This window comes from Vigna unguiculata, chromosome 7 (genome assembly GCF_004118075.2).
Source record: "Vigna unguiculata cultivar IT97K-499-35 chromosome 7, ASM411807v1, whole genome shotgun sequence".
NCBI lineage: Eukaryota > Viridiplantae > Streptophyta > Magnoliopsida > Fabales > Fabaceae > Vigna > Vigna unguiculata.
In genome coordinates, this window is record NC_040285.1 from 33415204 (window position 1) to 33436213 (window position 21010).

At 32.5% G+C, this 21010-nt stretch overlaps 2 protein-coding genes across 6 annotated transcripts; one reads left to right on the forward strand and one right to left on the reverse strand.

The window, feature by feature from the left end:
* Positions 1-4912: 4912 nt before the first annotated feature.
* LOC114190472 (probable S-adenosylmethionine carrier 2, chloroplastic) lies at positions 4913-11124 on the forward strand. Its single transcript, XM_028079369.1, has 12 exons — positions 4913-5088; positions 5397-5501; positions 5865-5947; positions 6883-6959; positions 8209-8299; positions 9290-9343; positions 9419-9514; positions 9789-9878; positions 10194-10245; positions 10328-10389; positions 10475-10555; positions 10643-11124. The coding sequence occupies exons 1-12, from the start codon at positions 5055-5057 to the stop codon at positions 10760-10762; spliced, it is 945 nt and encodes a 314-aa protein (XP_027935170.1). The 5' UTR covers positions 4913-5054; the 3' UTR covers positions 10763-11124.
* Positions 11125-11809: 685 nt separating this feature from the next.
* LOC114192081 (carboxypeptidase SOL1) lies at positions 11810-20784 on the reverse strand. 5 transcript variants are annotated; one of them, XM_028081655.1, is made up of 15 exons: positions 20574-20784; positions 20065-20137; positions 19858-19953; positions 19633-19663; positions 19463-19519; positions 18615-18710; positions 17319-17441; positions 16891-16995; positions 16402-16448; positions 15726-15851; positions 15530-15632; positions 14321-14383; positions 13035-13118; positions 12612-12675; positions 11810-12284 (listed from the first exon to the last, which is right to left on the reverse strand). In XM_028081655.1, exons 1-15 carry the CDS (start codon positions 20674-20676, stop codon positions 11881-11883), a joined length of 1575 nt encoding a protein of 524 aa, XP_027937456.1. In that variant the 5' UTR covers positions 20677-20784; the 3' UTR covers positions 11810-11880. The 5 variants fall into 5 exon arrangements, with proteins under 5 accessions (XP_027937456.1, XP_027937457.1, XP_027937460.1 ...); XM_028081656.1 differs by having other exon boundaries at positions 20065-20134; positions 20574-20776; XM_028081659.1 differs by lacking the exon at positions 20574-20784 and adding an exon at positions 19115-19170 and having other exon boundaries at positions 20065-20138.
* Positions 20785-21010: the final 226 nt, after the last annotated feature.

Below are 21010 nucleotides of genomic sequence, written 5' to 3' on the forward strand. Positions count from 1 at the left end.
AATTTTTTTTCGCAAAAAATACATATAAATTTGCAAGAAATTGTACTAACTTTTTTACAAAATAATTTTTATATAAATCTTTTAAGAAATATTTATAAATTTTATAATTTTGTATAAAATAATTATTCACAAAAAATTATCTATTAATTAAAATTATTAGAAAAAATAATAAAAAATGATTTTTTGTTAATTTTTTAAAATAAATTTGTGAAACAAATTCATGAAATATGAAAATTTCTGGAAAAAAAATAAATAGAAATTTACAAACTTAGAACCTGGAGACAAAACAAGTAAAAGGTTATTGGAAAATATGGAAAGAAAGTTTAGGTGAATCTATGTTGGTATTGTGTTTTACAATTCATCCTTGGAAAAAGTGGCTACCCATTTATTATGGCACGTGGGAATAGTGATTTTATTTTGTGATGAATTTGGTGGCACACTTATCACAAGATTCTTGGCCTTATCTGTGTATGTCCCACCACCATGAATGGTCCTTCATGTTTGAACATTTATCCGAAAAAAGAAAAAAAGTTAATTTGTACATTTGGGTTAATCGAATACATGTGTATATGAAATGTCCATTGTCGCGCAGCTATTTCCCATGTCCTATATTATCATGTTCCAAAATATTACCAACGTGGATAATGTGTATTTTTATCTGTACTTTTAAATTCAAGACTGTAAATATTAAATGAAACAAATTTATATTAATTCATCTATAAATATTAATGTGAGCGTGTTTTTAGAGTGATGAGTAAAGTACGGGAGGGAACAAATAATTGTGTGATAATAAAAGTTGATGTTAGAGAAGAGTGTATAAACTATAATTTATATGCTTCTTGATAGTATGCTCGTACCTATACTGAGATTAGTAACGGTGAATAAAGATTATGAAAGCTCTGTTTGAAAAAAAAAAAAGAGAATAAATAGAAAATAGAAAAATTATATAATATTTTTAGTTCAACAGAAAAGAAAAGTAAATTATTTGTTTTTACTTTATTCTTTGTATAAATAGAGGCCGTGTCCTAATTATGATGAAAAATATTATATTTGTTTTTTTAACACCTCAAAATTTTTCTACTCTATGAATATGAAACTATATATCTATATTTAAATATGGTACTTGTAATTCAAATTTTAGATATAACAAAACCTTCAAACTAAAGTTCAAGAGAGAATACGTATAAAAACTTTATATAACATTAACGTGTCTCTATTGATGCATGTTCTCAAACACAAAATTTTAGGTTTACCGAATTAAATTGTACATTGAAATTTTGAGATTGACATATCCTTAAATAAAGTATCAATGGAAGGTCTACTCCTTTAAGAACTAAAATTGAACCCTAGTTGATTATTCTTAAAACAAATTGTAAGATCTATTTTCTGTTTTAAAAATTTTGGGTTCAATTTTATTGAAAAGGGTCAAAGCTTGTCCATTAATTTTTTCCAACCCTTTCAGCTGCTCACTTTATCTCTCACTTTGTCTTTTCCACTCAAAATAGTTCACTTTTTTTCTTTCCTTTTTGAAACAGAAGTTGAGCTAGGACCTCTGCAGAATCCCTCTCCGAGCGGATAGAACGTCTTCAAGTTTTGTGTAAATCTAGCTCCGAACCTTCATCTTCATTCTCTTTTAGTTCTGGAGCTATGGTTCCACTTCGATTCTTGTATGGAGTTTCACTCTCCTTTCCCGTGCCTTGTGTTTTTCAGCTCTGTAGTTGTTTCTGAAGTTGTAGCACCTTTTCGTTGGGGAACTTGTTTTGCTAGGTTAATAGCTGTAAGGTAAGGGAAGCTAAGGTTTTCAAATACTTTCGAAATGCATGATTGTTTTTATTCTAAATCGTGATTTAAATTACTGAATGATGTGTGTGATTGGATGGTTATGAATTGGATGTGGTTTGGTCTTGTTCTGGTTTTGCATACAAGAGCAGTTGAGAATCTGCTATTCTCGCCGAGGCGAGAAACTGCCAGCCCAAACGAGAATAGCAGAGGACTCCCTTTTGTTTCTGCGCGAGTTGTCGCTCAAGCGAGAATTCTCGTCCAAGCGAGAGCAGTCTCGTCTAAGTGAGAATGTCTAGCTTAAGTGAGAATCTGTAGATGTACATTGTCCTTGCTGTTCGAGTTCTCGGCTAGGCGAGAAGGTTTTGGCTTAAGCGAGGGACCTTATTGCTTGAGTGAGACCTTCTAGCCTAAGTGAGAATGGTGCAGACTTATTTTTAATTCTCTTACTTAATTTGTGTTTGGTTGTATTTCTTGAGAAAGCATGAAGTATGTGACTACGCATATATTATGGGATATTTTGAACTGAAATCAATATGCTTGGTATGAGATGAGAATGGATGTGTGAGAATATGTATATGGTATATGTTTGACGTAATTCCATTAGTTTCTTGGGAGAGACTTTATGGTGGTGTTATTGTAGTATATGTAATGAAATAAGAATTTAAATAAGACTGCATCCTGACACTCTAATGAATCAATCAGACTCATATAGAGTCAATTTGTAAGTGGTGAGAATAGCAGAAAGTCCTAGTCTTTGGCAAGATAATGACCTTAGATGATCATGGACTAATCTTGTGTGTGGTAGGATGAAACCTATTGGCAATGACTCTGCAGAGCAGTAGAGACGACAATAAGTGTAAGCAACCAGTGAATCTGATCTCATTACATGTATCCAGATAATTGAGTTAGATGGTCTGTTATGGTTGCTATCACATGATACTACGTTTAATAATTTGCTTGCTCATTGATATGTTAAAATCATTCTCACTAGCTTACCCTATCTCTATGTCTGTTTTCTTGTTTGGTTTTTCCATTCGTAATGATCACCAATGTTGGTGTGAGCAGATGTGAGAACTCCTACTGATCACCATGAAGATGGAGATGTTGTGTTTAGTTAGGCACATTGGATCTTTGCTCATTGTGAGCCTCTTTTAAAGAACAATTTTAGTTTAAATTCCTTGTTTTGTTGAACAATTTTGTTGTCAAACGATTTTATGTTAAGTTCTGTTTATGACATTGTTATGTGCCTTAATATTTCCTTTTCAGTATAATAATTTAAGATAACTGTAATAGTAAATCTTCTTATATTTTATGTCGTATGTTATATTTTTTTATAATATATGATGTTTTATTTATTATAATTTATATATTAAATCATACGTCAAATTTGTGTAGAACATTTTTAAAAAAATTAGTTTTTTTATACCTTAATCACAACACTGTTCAGATAAAAATTTCAAATCTGTTTAAACCTAAACCAGGATATAAAATAATAGTAGTTTTATCTTGCCTTGATTTTCTTTATGGTTTAAGAAATTAGAAACTGAAGACGGTGAAGTACAACACCCTACGATCTTCTTAATCAACTTTAAAAGTCAAATTATAACCAAAAACACCCAAAAATCAAACTTTGACTTATCCTTCATTAACTATAACACAGTAAACATATTGAATATGATAGACCTACTCCATAAGTTATTAATATGATTCAACAATTGCTATGACTCATTCAATTTAAGAGACAACTTCATAAATTTAAATTTAATATACCTTCACGTAGTGATGATAAGTATAACCTACTAGTCAACTTATTAAGTTTCTCATTTTGCTTTCATTTTTCAATTGGTTTTTATTTTTTAAATATTTAACTCAATCCTTTTATTTTAAAAATCTGTTTAATGTTATCCCTTTATCTTAATTCATCAACGTCATCCGTACTAGTTTGGATAAAAGGGCAATAGGGAACATATTTTAAAAAAATTAAAGAATAAATTAAACATTTTAAAAATTGAAAGATTTGATGAAATTATATAAAAGGAATGAATTTAGTATTTTATTACCAAAAGAAATTAGTGTCTCCTAAACTCAAAATGTGGGGATGAATGAAGCAGTGAGTCAATCTTGTAGCAAAGTGTGGAAGGGGCACACCTTATGGAAGAAAAATACAAAGACATAATTTAGTATCTAAATAAAATAAAACCATAGTATGAAAAAAGTAAAACTCTATTTTTATTTGTAAATTATTTATAAATATTAAAAAATAATATTCAGTAAGTGACAAAACAATTTTATACCATATATCAATGTAATAGTAATTTTTATCTCAATATATATTACAATATCTTCAAATTAAAAATAAGGATATATTTATTTGTTCTTAAAAATATCCTAGGAAAATAGAAATAGAAAAAAAAAACTTTTTTTAAAACAACTTGTTTTTCAAAAAAAGTTTTCAGCTTTTTTCTTTTTTTTAATAAATTTAATCAAACATAAATCTAATTGCAAGATCTCATCCACTATGCATATATACACACACATACTCTAGCACAATAGAAAACTAGGGAACCGCAGCAGACAAAATAACACAGACATTTTCGAATTTGGATTATTAATGTTCAACAAGACAACATTAAAAAAATCTCAATATAAATCTGAACTCACATTTTCTTAAACTCAAATCGCAGGGCAATTTCACTGCCACTGGGAAATGGTCAAATCAATTTTCATTCCGCAAAACCATTCTCCCCATTTGGTCACCCTTCGAATTATCAATGGCAACCATAATCATGTGCTGTGGGATGCATTATGATCATCGTTACCATCACTATTATTTATTAACAAAATCAAAGTTCAAATTTTTGAAGAATCAAATTCCAACTATTTTAAATTGTCTGAAAGTCATTTTAGTTCACAGAAATTGATTCTTTAAAAGTTTATTTCTGACCTACTATAGTTGATAGGTCTAGTCTTATAATTATTTAATAAGTTTTTTGGATAGTGTTTTCGGGAAATATGAGATTATTTGAGAAATTTTTTTCGTAAAAGTTGTTAGCGATTGATTATTTTATTAATAGTATTTTTCTTAATTTTTTAAAACAATTAAGTTAATTTAACCTTATTATTAGATAAATAAACAAACGGAACTAAAACCCCTCTGTTGCAGGATTTGGCTTCTCCACCCGCCGTAAGCGAGTTCAGCAAACTTGGTTGGTTGAATTGTCTGAAAAAAATTGCTTTTTGTTTGATAAAGCTTTGATCTTTGCACACTGCCCATGAGCTCGAAAGTTCCCTCCCCAGATTCAATTGGTATTCCACTCTTTCCCACTTTGTAACTGAGAATCATAGTAGCCATTACTCTGTCGCATTCGACATGGGTTTTCCTCAAATTTCAATTTTATTTTTTGTGACCCTGACTTTCATTCTGTCCCCATTGTTAGCCTAAAGGTTCTTCATGCTGCTCCCTTTTTCTAGAGTCTCAGACTCAAGGAGGACTATGTTATTTTTAAGTTAATTTTTTAAAATTAATACCTTGAAATTGCTGTGTCAATCTGTTGCCAGAGGTTTGTGTTTGTGCTTTGCATTGCTTATCTTGAACAAGTGACTTGTCTGTACAGATGCATTGAAGTCTAAAATGTCTGTTCAAAAGGACACAGATAAGTTCTTCATGTCCATCACTGAAGGAGAGAAAAAGCCATTTGACTTTTTACGTGTTCTATATGGTAAGTTTTGCCATCCCAGCTGAAGATTGTTCGATACATGGATAAAATACTGCAATCCTTTGGTGTTTAAACGGTGTTAGATACATGTTCATCAACGGTGTCATTGCATTATGCGTATTATGTTACATTTTGAGCAGATAATGATACCAGTGACATTTATGTTGATAAAAATTTCAAAGCATATTTTACAAGAAAAGTAGTTGACGATGTTTCTATTTCTATGCAAAGTTATGGTTCATGATGCAGGGTCTGGCATTGGAACTCAAACTGGTCCTAAGTTGGATCTGATCATGCATCTCTAATTGTATTTTGTTATTAGTATTTTGTTGTATGACATATTTACAAATATTGATCTAATTGTAGATGGTTGCATTGCTGGAGGTGTTGCGGGTGTTATGGTAGAAACAGCTTTATACCCCATTGATACCATCAAAACTCGACTACAGGTGAATTATGTGTATATATTCTAGACCTTAAATCTAGTTTTTCTTTGTTATCATCTGTTGGGTGACGGTTGAAGGGAAGGGAGGAACTAGGAAGGAAACATATATAACCAAATTCATTTACGCAGGAGGAAGCATGTATTGTAGTTCTGAACATGCGGTTATCCAATTACTGTATTCTTTTCCCCATTTTAGTGTGGCTTCTAAATGTTAGTTCATGTCAAAGTATGAATTCTGTAAATGTCACAATTGTCACTTAATATGTGATATTCAAATTGTATATTTGCGTGAGATATTGACTGTGTGCAACATTCATTGTACCGTGTTTGATGTGAACTCTTATGCTAATGGAGCACTGTGATGAGATTGCTTAACTTGTGATATTTTAATCCTCATAGGGAGGAAGTAATAGAATGGTTGAAATTATGGTGTTTTCAGCATAGAAGGAGGAAGATAGAAAAAAGAGAACGAGAAAATGAATTGATCTTAATTGAGATGTATTACAGTGCGATGATGTTTATATGTCCATAAGACCAATAGTACTAATCCTTATTTATAAATTTTATTCTAATCGTATCTTAACTCATTCGGGAAAATAATCATATGATAGGATAAAAAAATATAGTAACCAATCTTAACAAGGTAATAAAGGAACTAACTTTCGAGGATAACCTAATATATGATAAGATATTTCATATATTCCAACAACAGTATTAGTTCTGTTGTATTTTTCCATTTTCCCTTGACCATCTCTTCTTAGAATGAGTTTCTCGTATAAGCCACTAAACATAAATCGACTTTGACCAATGCATGGAATTCTTCCTTTTGTGTAACAATTAACCTGGCCATTTTACCTTTCTACAGTTTCAGTGTCAAAATTGTAGAACAAACAGACTTGCATCAATTTTGATTTTATAACTCATTCCATCCTATATCAGGTTGCTCGTGATGGAGGAAAGATTGCTCTGAAGGGTCTGTACACTGGATTGTCTGGAAATCTTGTTGGTGTCTTGCCGTGAGTGAACATTTTTTTTTCATATTTACATAATTTTTTAAGGCAATTACTTTTTTGTTGTTTATCTTGAGTTTTTGATTTTCACTTTATTCTTTTCCAGCAGCAAACTTATCTAGATTCGAGCTTGTTAGATGCTTTAGCTTATATGCCATAAACTTAAGCATGTAAATTTTATATTCCTAGTTTTACCTATTAGGAATTGACCAAAGGAATCTGTTTTTATTCTATAATCATTTTTTGAAATATTCTGTAACTGCTTGTTCTGAATAAAGAATTTTTTTCTTTATTTTCTTGAAGGTGGTTTGTGTATTTGTACTGGGAAAAAAGATGGATCGTATTCTGATTTTAAGCTGAGCAAATATGCAATAGCATATACACTACTTGCTATTTCTGTACTCAGAACTATCTCAGCTCTTTGGAGCCTAGAGCTCATTACTATTATGATTTAGGACACAAGTTAACATTAATGTTGTTCTAACTTATAATCAGAGTATGAGCAAAGCATTTGAAAGCATAATTACCTTGTATTACATTGACACCACTCTCAACCCAAAACCTTAAGACGATGGGTTTATGGGCCTTGATCCTTATATGGTGCTCTACTTTCTCTATTTTGGTATTCCCAACCACGAGTACTCATTTTCTGCCCTTTTCTGTACCGTCGTTGTTTTCTTAACGGGACACGCTTACCTGACCCACACTGTCAGGAAGACTTTCGATACTAGGACCATACTGGTACTACACTCGTCTGAGCCGGTATTAACCATCGGCTCTGATACCACTTGTTAGGATTTTAAGGAGGGAGGAACACTGGGGAGATACATCACCAATGAGACCTAAGCCCAACCACATAAGGCATTGACACCACTCTCAACCCAACACCTTAAAGCTTTAAGATACACCAGAAATACAAATACTTCCTAGTGTAGTCGTGGACGTAGGCATACACATTGTACGCCAAACCACGTTAAATTCTATGTGTCTATTTTTCTCTTCTTTATTCTTTCCTTTATTGCCTTGTTCCTAACATATTATCATTGGCAATAGTTGGAGAGGATCTATTTTGGGCATTTCTTGCTTTCACTCTACTATATCTCAATGAGGAAGATAATAACAATTTTAATCTATCTACTGCAACGAGATAGTTTTTCCAGGATACATTGACCTTAACATTCTTTTATTTTGGTAAAAACATTGGTTCTTAATTGATTATCAGCACGTATGCCTGATAGACCATTCTTCCTTGCAGAGCGTCTGCAATTTTTATTGGAGTGTATGAACCCACAAAGCAGCAATTGCTAAGGTCATTGCCTGAGAATCTTAGTGCTGTGGCTCATTTTGTAAGTTGGCTATCTTTTTTAAAAGAAACGATCTCTTCAAATTAACTATGCAGTGACTTTATTTGCCATGTGCCACACCAACTTCCACCTTAGATATGTACGTGATTATGCTCTTCGCCTGCATATAATATTAGAATTCCGATGTTAATTTTTATGACTGTATACCAATTTTCTGGTTTCATACATTGCTTAGTGAGTTAAATCCTAGGATACACAAACCAGGAGTGACAGCAAGATGAGTACATAACCAAAAACATGAGAACCCAATTCTTTAATGTATGATATTGATGTTAAAGGGTACCACCAAATCATATTTACAAACATGTTTTATTATTTTATATGCATATTGAAGATACTTTTCAACCTTTGTAAATGATATGGGGGAAGACATTGCAAAGTAAAAATGTGATGATGCCCCAAAGTCAATCTCGTCCAATTTTAAATCTTAAAGACCTATCATGATATCTAATATTTAGTAATTTTGTTTGCTCTCCAAATTTACAAGAAATTTCTCCAAAAAAATTTGTTAACCAATCCAATAAGATAGCAGACTTATAATATTTTACCAGTTAGCCTCAGTATGCATGAAGTCCAGTTTAGATGAGCTCCTCAACAAGCACTTATAAGGGAATAAAATAAAGAGGTAAAATGCATCAAGCTTTTCTCAGTGGTTAAAATCAACTTACGTACCTCTGATTCTTTAGAAGTTCTCCCAATTTTCATGTCTTCAAAAGCCGAAGTGTATAACTTAATTTAAATTTTTGAGAAAAATTTGATTCATATAAACTGAAACAGACAAATAGAAGTTATAAAACTTATTAATGACTAGTGAACCAAACATTTTGGTGAGTTATTATGTTGATCATCTAAACGTCAAGCTTGTCTTCAGTGATTGCCACACAAGCCACTTAGCCTGGTGCCCTGACCTTGAAGTTGGAGTGACATTTCTTTTTAATTTTTGCTATTTTGATATTCTGAAGCTGATTGCAGGCTGCAGGTGCTATTGGAGGCATTGCTTCTTCTCTTGTTCGGGTTCCAACAGAGGTAATTAGCTTTACTTCTTTTATTGCCATGCATTTTCTGCCTTCTTGAACTTGGAATATATCCATGTCGTTCTAGGTTGTTAAGCAAAGGATGCAGATTGGGCAATTTAGATCAGCTCCAGATGCTGTTCGTCTCATTGTCTCAAATGAGGGTTTTAAAGGTCTTTATGCGGTATGTATGACAAAATTTCACATCTTTGGAATCACCATTGGTTAGTTACTAATTTATAGGTACCATATATGATTTCTGCTTTAAAAATATTGTTCCTGGTGGTGCCTTTTATTCAGAGAACTCTGAAAAGCAGTTTTATGTAATTGAGAAGAGATATGATGTTCCGAGTGATCGGAACTTTAATGCCTTTTTACATTATTTTCTTAGCTTTCCCTTTTTACATGCTATTTGAATATTATAATGAACTTTGTTTTTTGTTTGTTGGATATTGTAGGGATATGGATCTTTCTTATTGCGAGATTTACCATTTGATGCCATAGAATTGTGCATTTATGAGCAGCTCCGTATTGGGTATAAATTAGCGGTAAGCTTGCAATTTGAAGTGTCAATTGATTTTTATGAAATTTTATAAAAAGTTGTTTTTGATTTTAAACCATCTATTAAAAAATGAAGCTTCTGCTTCATGTAAAATTGTATATCTCATTTTGTCTGAGATGAAGAAAAGAAGTGCATAAAATTAGTTATTATTGTAGTTAACTCAGGAATAAGGATTTCAAGCATATATATATTAATACTATCAGATTTATTACAACCGGCTCTTTCTCTTTGCTTGAATGAGGTTACAACAAAAAGCTCGCTAGAGGTATTTCATTGTTCCGGAATTTTTGTTTCTTTACAGGCAAAAAGAGATCCTAATGATCCAGAGAATGCTATGCTTGGGGCAGTGGCTGGTACTACATATCTATTAAAACCTCTCTGTTTTGCCGAACTTGATTTGTTTGAACTGAGAATGGTGAATTTGATACCTGACAGGTGCCATAACTGGAGCAGTCACAACTCCTCTTGATGTGGTAAAGACCAGATTGATGGTTCAGGTACACAGAATTTTTTTTAACGGTTTGCTATGTGGATTTCACTCTTAGAACATGCTTTATTTGAAGTCTTTGTCACTAACTTCAGGGATCACAAAACCATTACAAAGGCATCAGTGATTGTGTGAGGACAATAGTTAAAGAAGAAGGAACTCATGCCCTTTTTAAGGTATACTCATTGTTCTTACTTTTCTTCAACTCAAAACTTGCTGAATGCTTTATCTGATTTACTTTGTACATTTGCACTGTTCTGCAGGGTATTGGGCCTAGGGTTTTGTGGATTGGAGTTGGTGGTTCAATATTTTTTTGTGTTCTTGAGAAGACAAAGCAAATACTTGCTCGGAATCGACACACCAAAGCTGAGATTCAGAAGTGAGTTTTTTCTAGGCAGGGATTAGGGTGATGATGTTGCAATGCACATTTAATTTAATTTCATGATTGCATTGAGCCAGTTTTTGTTCAGCTTCATTCCTATATTGGTGCCGGGCCTGAAAGGATGAGCTCAAGACAGGCCTAAATTGAAATTTGGGCTTTGTCATAAAGCCTGAATAAAATCTTCCCGGAGCTTTCTCTAAATAGGCTAACAAGGCTTCCCGGAGCTTTATTTATTTCATCTTTTTTTTTTTCTGAAGAATTATTCTCTTTCGTTTTATTCAAAATACGAAACAATAGAGTGTACTATAGAGATTTGGAAAGGAAGAGAAAAATAAAATAAAATTGTAGCTCGTAGTCTTTCTAGCCCCTAGAACTCATTTCTCAGTTTTAAATGAAAAGCATGCGTTTTCAACCTGTACACATCGTGTAGAAGTGTTCTGAAAAACTCGTTCCAAGAGACATTATATGTTACGTGTTTCAGAAAGTTTGTTTTAGAAATTCTATTTCATAAAACTTATTCTAAAATGTATTTTATGCATTCTGAAAATTCCTTTTTCAGAAATTTGTGTTCTAGAAATTTTTATCTGAAAAATCTTTCGGAAATCTCATTATAAAAATCTTGTTCTGAAAATTTTGAAAAACTTATTCTGAAAATTTTCCAAAATATGTAATCCAGAAGCAAGTGGTCATTTTTAAAACTTGAGACGCAAGAAATCATGGGGTGGAGAAAGTAAAAGCCGAATTCAAATCAATAGCTTTGAAATATATTTTAACTGTCTAAACCTTCCAGCTAAGCAAATTATGAATTTGAAATGTCCAACTAGAAAGTGAAGTTTATATGATTCACCCACGCTTAAATGGTGCATTTATAATTTCTCCAAAACATCATGGGTATTTTGTCTGAGTTATTATTGGACAGAAACTATTAACTTACAGTTAATACATTGGTATCAGATGCCAGTAAAATTGGATGTTTTGGGCAACGTTCTTTTAATTTCCCCTTTTCTTCCTTTCACGAACTGAAGTGTACCAACAATAAAGCGCCGAATAAACATGAACGAACATTATGCATCTTCAGAAATATTCATATGAATATTGTCCTAGTTTCTTCAAACAGCATCATTTAGTGATATGAATACACTTTAGCCATCTGAAGGAATCGAACCTTAATATACAACAAAACTTTAATACAAACAGCATTTCATTAACTTTAAACCTCGACAGTTTTTTTGACCCCGATAACTGTCTGCTTGTAGAAACTTTGACTTTTGCTCTCCTCCGAAATAAAAAAAGTAAAAATCCTAAAATGACAATCAAAATAAAGAAAACTTCCAAGTGAGCGCCCCATAGAAACTGAACAAATTCTTCTGTGCTTTTACTGCCACAGTCACAATCATAGACATTCTGCAGTACACTTCCTTTGACACTGACTTCAGGATCAAGAACAAAATCCAATGACACAGGTCCATCATCCAACCAAATAGTTGTATTCTTTGATTTGTAGCCAATCATGGTAGCCACCACTGCAATTTATATTGAGAAATTGATTACAAATGATAAAGAAACTGAAACTAATGTAATAGGCCGAAAAAAAGAGGATATTATCATCTGGGTTGGGATGACATCTATATTCCATCGAGGAATTTCTCACTAATGCATAGTAAAATCTGAATTCCCTTTGTGTTCAATTTGTTGAAATAATAGGGAACTAAATAACAGGGACGACTTGAGAACCCATCTAGATTTACCAAATCATGAAATTTGCATTTTTTATTTAATTATTTGAGAACGTCTTCTGGGTAGGCTTCAATCTATACTGAAAAAAGAATTTGAATTAAATATAATAATACCTTCGTATTTATCTCTTGGGGCAAGAAAGCGATGATAGTCGCCTAAAGTTTTTCCGGCTGTAACCTGCCAGTCCAGATAATTAACAGATACATATTAAACCATCAAAGTGAAGCGTGAATCAAACATGCATTTGGGAAATATCAAGAATTATAGCAACGAACAAAACAACCCATAGACTATCAATTAAAACACGAAGTTTAAACTTAAGATATCATTTTTTTTTCTATCTAATAAATTAATCGGTCAAACAAGATGCAGTACAACAACAGATCAGTATAAAAATTTCGCATTGTTATCTAATTGAACACAAAATGTGCAGATATATTCTTCCTGCATGGAAAAGACATACAGAAAGGAGGGGGGCTAGAGACAGATTTGAAAGGAAAAATGCAAAAAATAAATAAATAAATAGCCTCACATACTGTATAATTTATTCCAGTGACAGTTACAGAGCCCGGTAATGGCCTTCCATCGACTGAAGAATATATTCTTCCATGCACTCCTGTCTAGAGAGTAGATAAAAAATTGTGAATCGATCTAAATATGAAGCAGTAGGAGCAACACTTTAAGCATGTGCAAATATAAGAATCTGCTAACCGATCTATGCATAGTTTTTATATAACGTAAAAGGTTATCTTTTAATAAAAAAAATATAAAGTGGAAAGGATAAAATACAACTAAGCCCAATAAACAAAAATAAAAACTGTCAAAATATTATTGCACATCTTATTTCAAGCATTTTTGAAACTGAATGTTTCAGGTTTCCTTCAATGTTTGTAAAATTCGAAGGGAAGATTAGTATAATATTAGAAATCAAAGGAAAAGAATCTGTCTGGTAAAGGATAATGTGCACATGGTTGTAATTGATAGAAAGCAGTTGAATGTGCTGAAGCTCCTTTTTAAACTTTCCTTTTCCTTGTGCACATTGCCCTTCGAAAATATTCTGAGTAGATGACCACAAAAAAAATAAATAAGGCTTCACAGCCTTAGTTGGTAAATTGCTATAAATAGTATAGAGGATACATGAGACAGTAGATTCATAGTTGCTTGGTTATGACATGCCTAAGAGTTCTTGGAAGCTTATGTTCTCCTTTTCTCAGGATACATTCACAATGCTTAAATATGTTTTGGATCTATTTTCTATTAGAATGGAATCTGAAGAAGGGTGAAAGTAATTTCTTTTACGTGTAATGCTTGCATTTGATGCGGATTTTCAGTGTTAACTGTAACTGAAATGATGGGAGAAGTCCAGTTCCATTAGGGAGAACATCGAATTAAGAACTTATATCTATCTCCTTATTATCATATTTTATGTCAACCGGTCTCTATCAGCATTCTCCTTGTGCACAAAAGTGACCATATATAGGGGAATTAATTTCAACAGTCAAAAAGAAAATATGATTTTATCACTAGAAGCTGTTGAAATAGTAGCCATTGTAGTATATTGCGTGTAATGTAATTAGCATGTGTTCTCAGACTTTTATAACAGACTGCAAAGAGCCTCATTCTCTTTATAATTTAAAGCTGATACATAATGTCAAAGATCACTTGTATACAATTATACATTCACTCAGATTGTAGTTTCCTACATCCTCTCTCTTGAATATTAACAAGAACCATTGAAGGGCTTCTACAAAAATTCTGAAGCAAAAGACAGGATAATTTCACATTAGTTCTTTAGGTAAGCTTATGAAAAGAAACAGCATACCTTCGCGAGGCTTGCCACAAGATTAAGCAAGCTCATTCTGTTGTATTTCCAAAGAATAGGAAGCTGCACATTAACAAAGTAAACAGGTGTCATCATAAGAAACTCTTAAAGTAAATGATAACCAATTATATGTAGATACCAAGCATGCAAACCAAGTAAGTATCTGACAGATACATGGAGTTAGGATACAAAAGAGGTGGAAAAAAAGCTCCTAAAGCATGCAGAGTTAGATAGAACTCTGTTTAGATTGAAATTACAAAAGAAAATACAGGGAAGTAAAAGAAATTTTGCAGATGCACAGAATACTCTACCCCTCCCAAAAGCCCCTCTTCCACCTTTCTCATTCTTGTCAAGCCTTTGCTTCTCTTCCACTTTCTCCATTTAATCATTTTCTATGACAGTTCACACTTCACTCCTCCCTACCATATAATAATTCTGTTGCTCCCTAGAGTTCATATTCCTTTTAACCACCACACTGTCAACGTGAATCTAGTGCCTTGTGATCATTACTTCTATATGTCTACCACTATCTCTTATCGTGCTTATGTTGGTCAAGAGTCCAAAACAGTGCAGTTAAAAGAACTTGAAAAAAATTACGTGTCTTACAATAGTTCAAGTCCAACTTCTATGTAAATGGAATGGAAGAAAACTCATAATCATTGAATCTAGAGAATTATTTTTAATAATGGAGCAGGTAAGATCTGGGTAAAAATATTAAAAATGGATGAACAGTAGTAATTGTATTGCTAAGGCTCCAGACAGATTTAAGAGACAATGTGACCTAGAAACATATCCTCTTATCCTACTTGTTTTGACAATCAAAACTTCCAATTGAATGCTTGAATAATGTTACAATGCATCCCAAGTTTTTCTGGGGCTTCTTGACTGGACCACTATTCCTGTCACTTACGGTTTTCTTGCTTTTTATGTGTTCTCTTGTAATAATTATGTAGGAAAAATTACATTCATACCCCAAGGTTTAATATAGTTGCATTCAATTGCCTCCATTTTTTTCACCTTAAACAAACCTCTTAATTTAAAACAACATATTGCCATTTCTTATCCATTTATAATTATCAAGGGAGGTCAAAGTAAAAAGAAAAGAAAAAAATATCAGGTGTAAAGTGTAATTTGTCTTAATTATTTTGTCCTATTCTGCATATACTTCGGTCATTTTAAAACTGCAAGGAATTAAAAGTTAGAACTAACCTCAGTAGCATTAGGCCATTTATTATCACTAACTTCCAAGGTCAACTCAAAACATCCAGCATGTATGTAGTTCCAATCTTGCATTCCGCCATATAGAGGGTACCTGGAGAGAGTACCATTTCTAAATTGTGCTCACATTAAAAGGAAACAGATTTCAGTAATAAACTACAAAACAATACATTCAAAAAAGCAATACCAAGCTGCTCCATTTGTAATTCCACTGAGAAATTCCTTGCTTGAAGACATGTTGTAATGAGAATGACTATAGATACTTGCCATGAACCGAAATGCATCATCATCAGGACACCCATAGTACTTTGTCCTGTAATTTATTCATATCAATAGACAAATTCAACACAAATGGAAACATGTCATTATACATTTCTAATGTAATGCACAAAAGATGGCTGAATAATTTCTTAATAATTTCAATTATAGTTTTTCTTGGTTTCCCTTTACCTCTAACAATATGGCTATTTTCCATCTGATTTACTCCCCTTATTGTCAGCTTCTCCTAGTCTGCTTCACACATGCCCAAACTAAGGCATGTTTCTACCATCTTTTCTACAACTTACTTTAACTTTTTCTTTAATGCATATATATTCTTATCCTATGTTGTCTAGTATGTCTATTCATTCAATGCAGTATTATCTTATCTACTACAGTGACTTTTTCTCTTACTGACTTTTTTACCATCCAACATTCAGCTCCGTAAGTCTTAAAGTTGAGGTAAAATTTTCCTTTCAGAAGAAAAATGGTGAGCTATTGAAATAGCTTTTATTATGACATAGGAAACACATAATGAGTTGCAAAGTAGACACAAAATGCAAATTAAAATAGTGAGAAATGAATACACCAAAGTATTTTACAACCTTCTATCATCAGAACCATCCCACGGATAATTTGCAACAAGGGCACCCTGAGGTTTCAAAGAAAAAGACACTATTAATGAACAAAGTCTGCATACATGAAAAATACTAATGAAAACGAGCTATAATCAATTCTAAAATATCCACTATTCTGGGTTATTTCACATTTTCAACCATAGAATGAAAATAAAGTGAATGTCAGTGAAGAAATGAACACAAGTTTTCAATGACTTGACTTGACAAATTTATCTTATTGCCATTAAACAAACCCATATAATTCTGCTTAGCAGTGTGTATGTATATCTAATGGAGAAAATTGAAAGATTGCAGAAAAAAACCAAGGATGTAATTTCTTCATGTATAGCTGGATCCCTATATATATATGAAAGAAAAACCGGAAATGAACAGTTGAGTCCAGAGTATACTTCACAAAAATTAATGAATTAATAGATCAAGCAAACAAGATATTATGTGAATCCAAAGAATTAATACCCCATGCAACGTGGCAGATCCTGTGAATCGTATATCTTTCAACCAATTCATTATTGCTCTTGTCTCAGGCTGCCGGGAATCCTCATCATCATTTACAGAAAAGAACTGATTTTTTGAATTCAAACATTGTAGGATAATGTTTAGAAGAGTTAGCAAGAAATAGCAGTAATTTTAACGAACAATTTGACATACAAATTGCAACTTTAAATTTAAATTAAATTCAAATAAAAGGTAAAAATCTGTATACATGCACATCCATAAAGTAAAAGCTAATGGTTCTAATATTAAATTCTCATTCAACATGAAAACATCAATATTAATTCTAATATTAGAATTTTATTTCATAGTAACAGTGAACGTCAACCAATCTCATTAGCATATTGTATACATTACACTTACTATTAGTAATAGAAAACATATATATATACCTGGTCAGGAAAATCCCGATTCAAATCAATATTATTAGCATTACCACGCTTTCTTAAACTAAACCCATCAGGATTCATTGATGGAAGCAGATGAAGGTGTACATTCTCCACAATCAATGTCGCCTGAAACATTTCACTAAAAGTCGGACAATGTAAAAGTAAAAACAAAATAATAAATAATCATAAAATAATGTGGGCAACTTCTTCTTACACCCCATCAATTTTGGATTTTACTTTCTGGAACACATTAAATCAATTCCAGAAAACATTTTCCGGAAGACACTCATCACAATCCTATTCCAGACAAAAGTTTCCGGAAACTTTGATAGGGTGTAGGAAGAAGCTGCCAATAATGTGTCACTGACAAAATGGAAGATATGAGCACTGAAGCAGATTAAATGAATTCCGATATACCAAAATATAGTTCATTTATATATTGAATGAATTTGTAACATGAATAGTCGTTTAACATTCACTCATCTGAATATTCATATTAACAGCAGGAAGGGAAAGCCTTATTTGATGATTTTCATTCTATTTTTCATTATAAAAGATTCAATACTGGAAAAAAAATGAAGAAATCGTCATCAGGCTGTAGAATAATTTTCTCTTGAAGAGTCACTAGCGTTTCTCTGCACAACAATAAATATCCAATTTGCAACCAAGGTTTTAAATAACAGTATGCAACCATATTTTTTGCTAAAATGTCAAAGTTTACAGTCACTGTGACTGCAACATGGCCGAATTTGTCCACAATTTACAGCAGTATCAAGGATGTCACGGGCAACCACATTTGTCCAAAATTTACAGTAATATCAAGAAAATCACTTGCAACCACAATTGTGGCAGCGTTTGTCCCCAATTTTTCCACAATATCAAGGGTGTGATGAGACTACAACCTCAATTTAAAATCTTTATTACAACAGCTTATAATCTTCAAGAATTTGCACCAGTATCAGTAATGTTCTTTGTGCTGTCATAGTCAGATATATCTTTAGGATGTTATTACTACTTAGCTAGACCTTATAATTCTATCATCATTACTATTTAGTTAGACATTACAATTCCAGTGCATGTGGCATGAACAACTGTGATGTCTCCTTAAATGTATCTATCGTAAAGTTTAGATAAGTTTTCCCCAAACAATATTCCTAACTATTTCTTAAGTAGTTCTTATGATTTTCTAACACTATCAGCAATGTAACAGCAAAGGCACATATCTGTCATGCACAACAAAGTGACAAACACGGGAAACATATCAGATTATATCTGTGCAAATAAAGGAAAGAAAAATACCAAAGGATCTTTCAAATAGTTATCACATAACCAATTGGCCAAAATTATAAGAAGCTCGCGTCCCACAGGTTCATCACCGTGCACATTTCCTATATACTGCATCAGCATAATTTTGGTCAGAGTTGCTGAATACAAGACCACAGAACATTCCACAGAGATTTAATTAACAAAATAGAAGTATAAATATGACAAAGAACACAAAATAATGGCCAAAAATGAAAACACAACTATTCCATATATCAGTAAAAAGAAAAATAAATAATAATTTATTGAGAGAAAAAGCAACAACATATTGTTAAACCTTATATGCATAAAAATCCCAAAAAAAAATAGAGTAGTCCCTCCAAAGATTATTTTGCATCCTATTACAGTTTAACTGAGATAATTATTTTAGAGGGGCATTGAACAGGAGTGGGATTCTTATGACAGATGTCTTCTACGCAATTATAAATCAATGATTTCTTTTAGACTTCAAATCTTTGAATTATTTGATCACTTACCCCGTAAAACTTCTGCCAGTTCAGTAAATTGATGCATGCAGAATGCATTAGTGTTCCTAATAAAGAACAAGAAAACTTTGGAATATCAAGACAAGTATCCCATATGGCACGGATAGGAAATTAATGAACAAGAATTCTTAAGTAATAACCATTGGATAAAGTTGGGAATCAAAAGTGTTGAAGATAAATGAGTGGAGAACTTATTTCAATCTACTATACAATGTATCATCGTATTCTTACTTTAACAGTTTTAAATGTATGTAATATTTCCAGTCAAAAGCAGAAAAATTGAAATAAAATAATATCATAAGCTAGTTGCTCCACTGGTATTGGGTGGCAAACACTCACCTTAAATGCAGGTTCACTCTCTTCTTCTCCTGGCTTGTCCGAAATCTCTATCACCAACTATATGGAATGGAGGAAAAGAAAAAAAAAAAAGCGATGACAATCAGTAATATGAAACTTATTTAGATTTAAGTTTAAGTTATAAATGAGTTCTTAAAATGAAAAGAAATTACCAGTGGAAATCCATTTACACTATTCCCAATACTGATAGCCCATTCCAAGAATCCCTCAAAGAGAGAAACAAAGTGCAAGTCAGTTGAGCAATTGCAAGAAGAACAGACCTTTTAACAAGTTCATCTATTCGTAAATGGAGGATCAGTGACAGTAAGCTCAAATGACCTCTGCCGGGCACAATTTTGGGATAGACAATTGAGAAGTGTACCAGTATGAGGAATCACCTGTATATCCTGGAAATGTTGCTGCATCTTTGTCCAAAATTTTTGATGGCCCATTCAAGGTCATCATTGGACATATATCCTTGTACCAAATCAACACTGATAGATAACATAATAAACAAACATTAAAAATGAAAACACATTAAATGCAGAACAAAACATAGTAATAACTACATCATAGCAATCCAGGAGAAGATCCATTATGATTACCTTGTCTGAGCCTGAGACTCATTCTCTAACAAATGCCTTGTGCGACTTGCATTACTACGGTCATTGAATTCTTCTAATACCGAGAAAAGCACGAGTTAGAAACTTCAAATTCAAAATTCAACCTTCCAAACTAAACAGCAAAGCTTATCAGGCAACTCATTATGACAACATGTAAATTCTGAGCCCGCCCCAAAGTTGAAGCATTTCACTTCAAACTCCTAACTCAGGCAATTAAAACATAAATAAACAGAATATAAATCCAGATGCAAGTCAAGACTATTTCCAGTCTCATCCGTTCAGAACCTCGAGAAGTTCAAAAATAATTATAACAAGTAAAAAATATCATAAAATAAAAAGTTCCGAACCTTAAATATAGTTATCCCAACTTAATTCCTAATGCAGCCAAATTAACTCAAATAACGCAATGGAACCGAGTTAAATTAACTCGGATAACTAAAATAAAACAAATACACAAAAGCAATTAGCGTGGTTTGAGATACGAAGAATACCTGAAGGAAGAAGGGTTTGTTGCAAGGAACCCTTGGCAAGAGAAGAGGAAATTGTTGAAGCAAAAAGGAGAAGAAAGAATAGCAGGTTCGTCTTCATAACCATGGACGTGGACGGAGATGTCGGTTTCAGGCATCAGACTAAGGTTGTTTGTTCGTTTTCCTGCGATTTATCTGGGTCACGCTCACGTGACGTGAAAAATCGAAATTTTCAAATTCAAGAAATGTTGTTGCCTTTTCTCTATTTGGGCTCTAAATGGCTGTCTCTTTCAACCTTCAGCCACTTTCTTCCTGCACCTCCATAACTTTCTTCCCGCACTTTCATAATTTTCTTTTTTTATTTAGATGTATTTTTTTGAGTTTTAGATAACGTAGTTAGAAAACTTTTTAAATTTTACAATCTTTAAATCATTTTTTATATTTTTAGACTACAAAATATA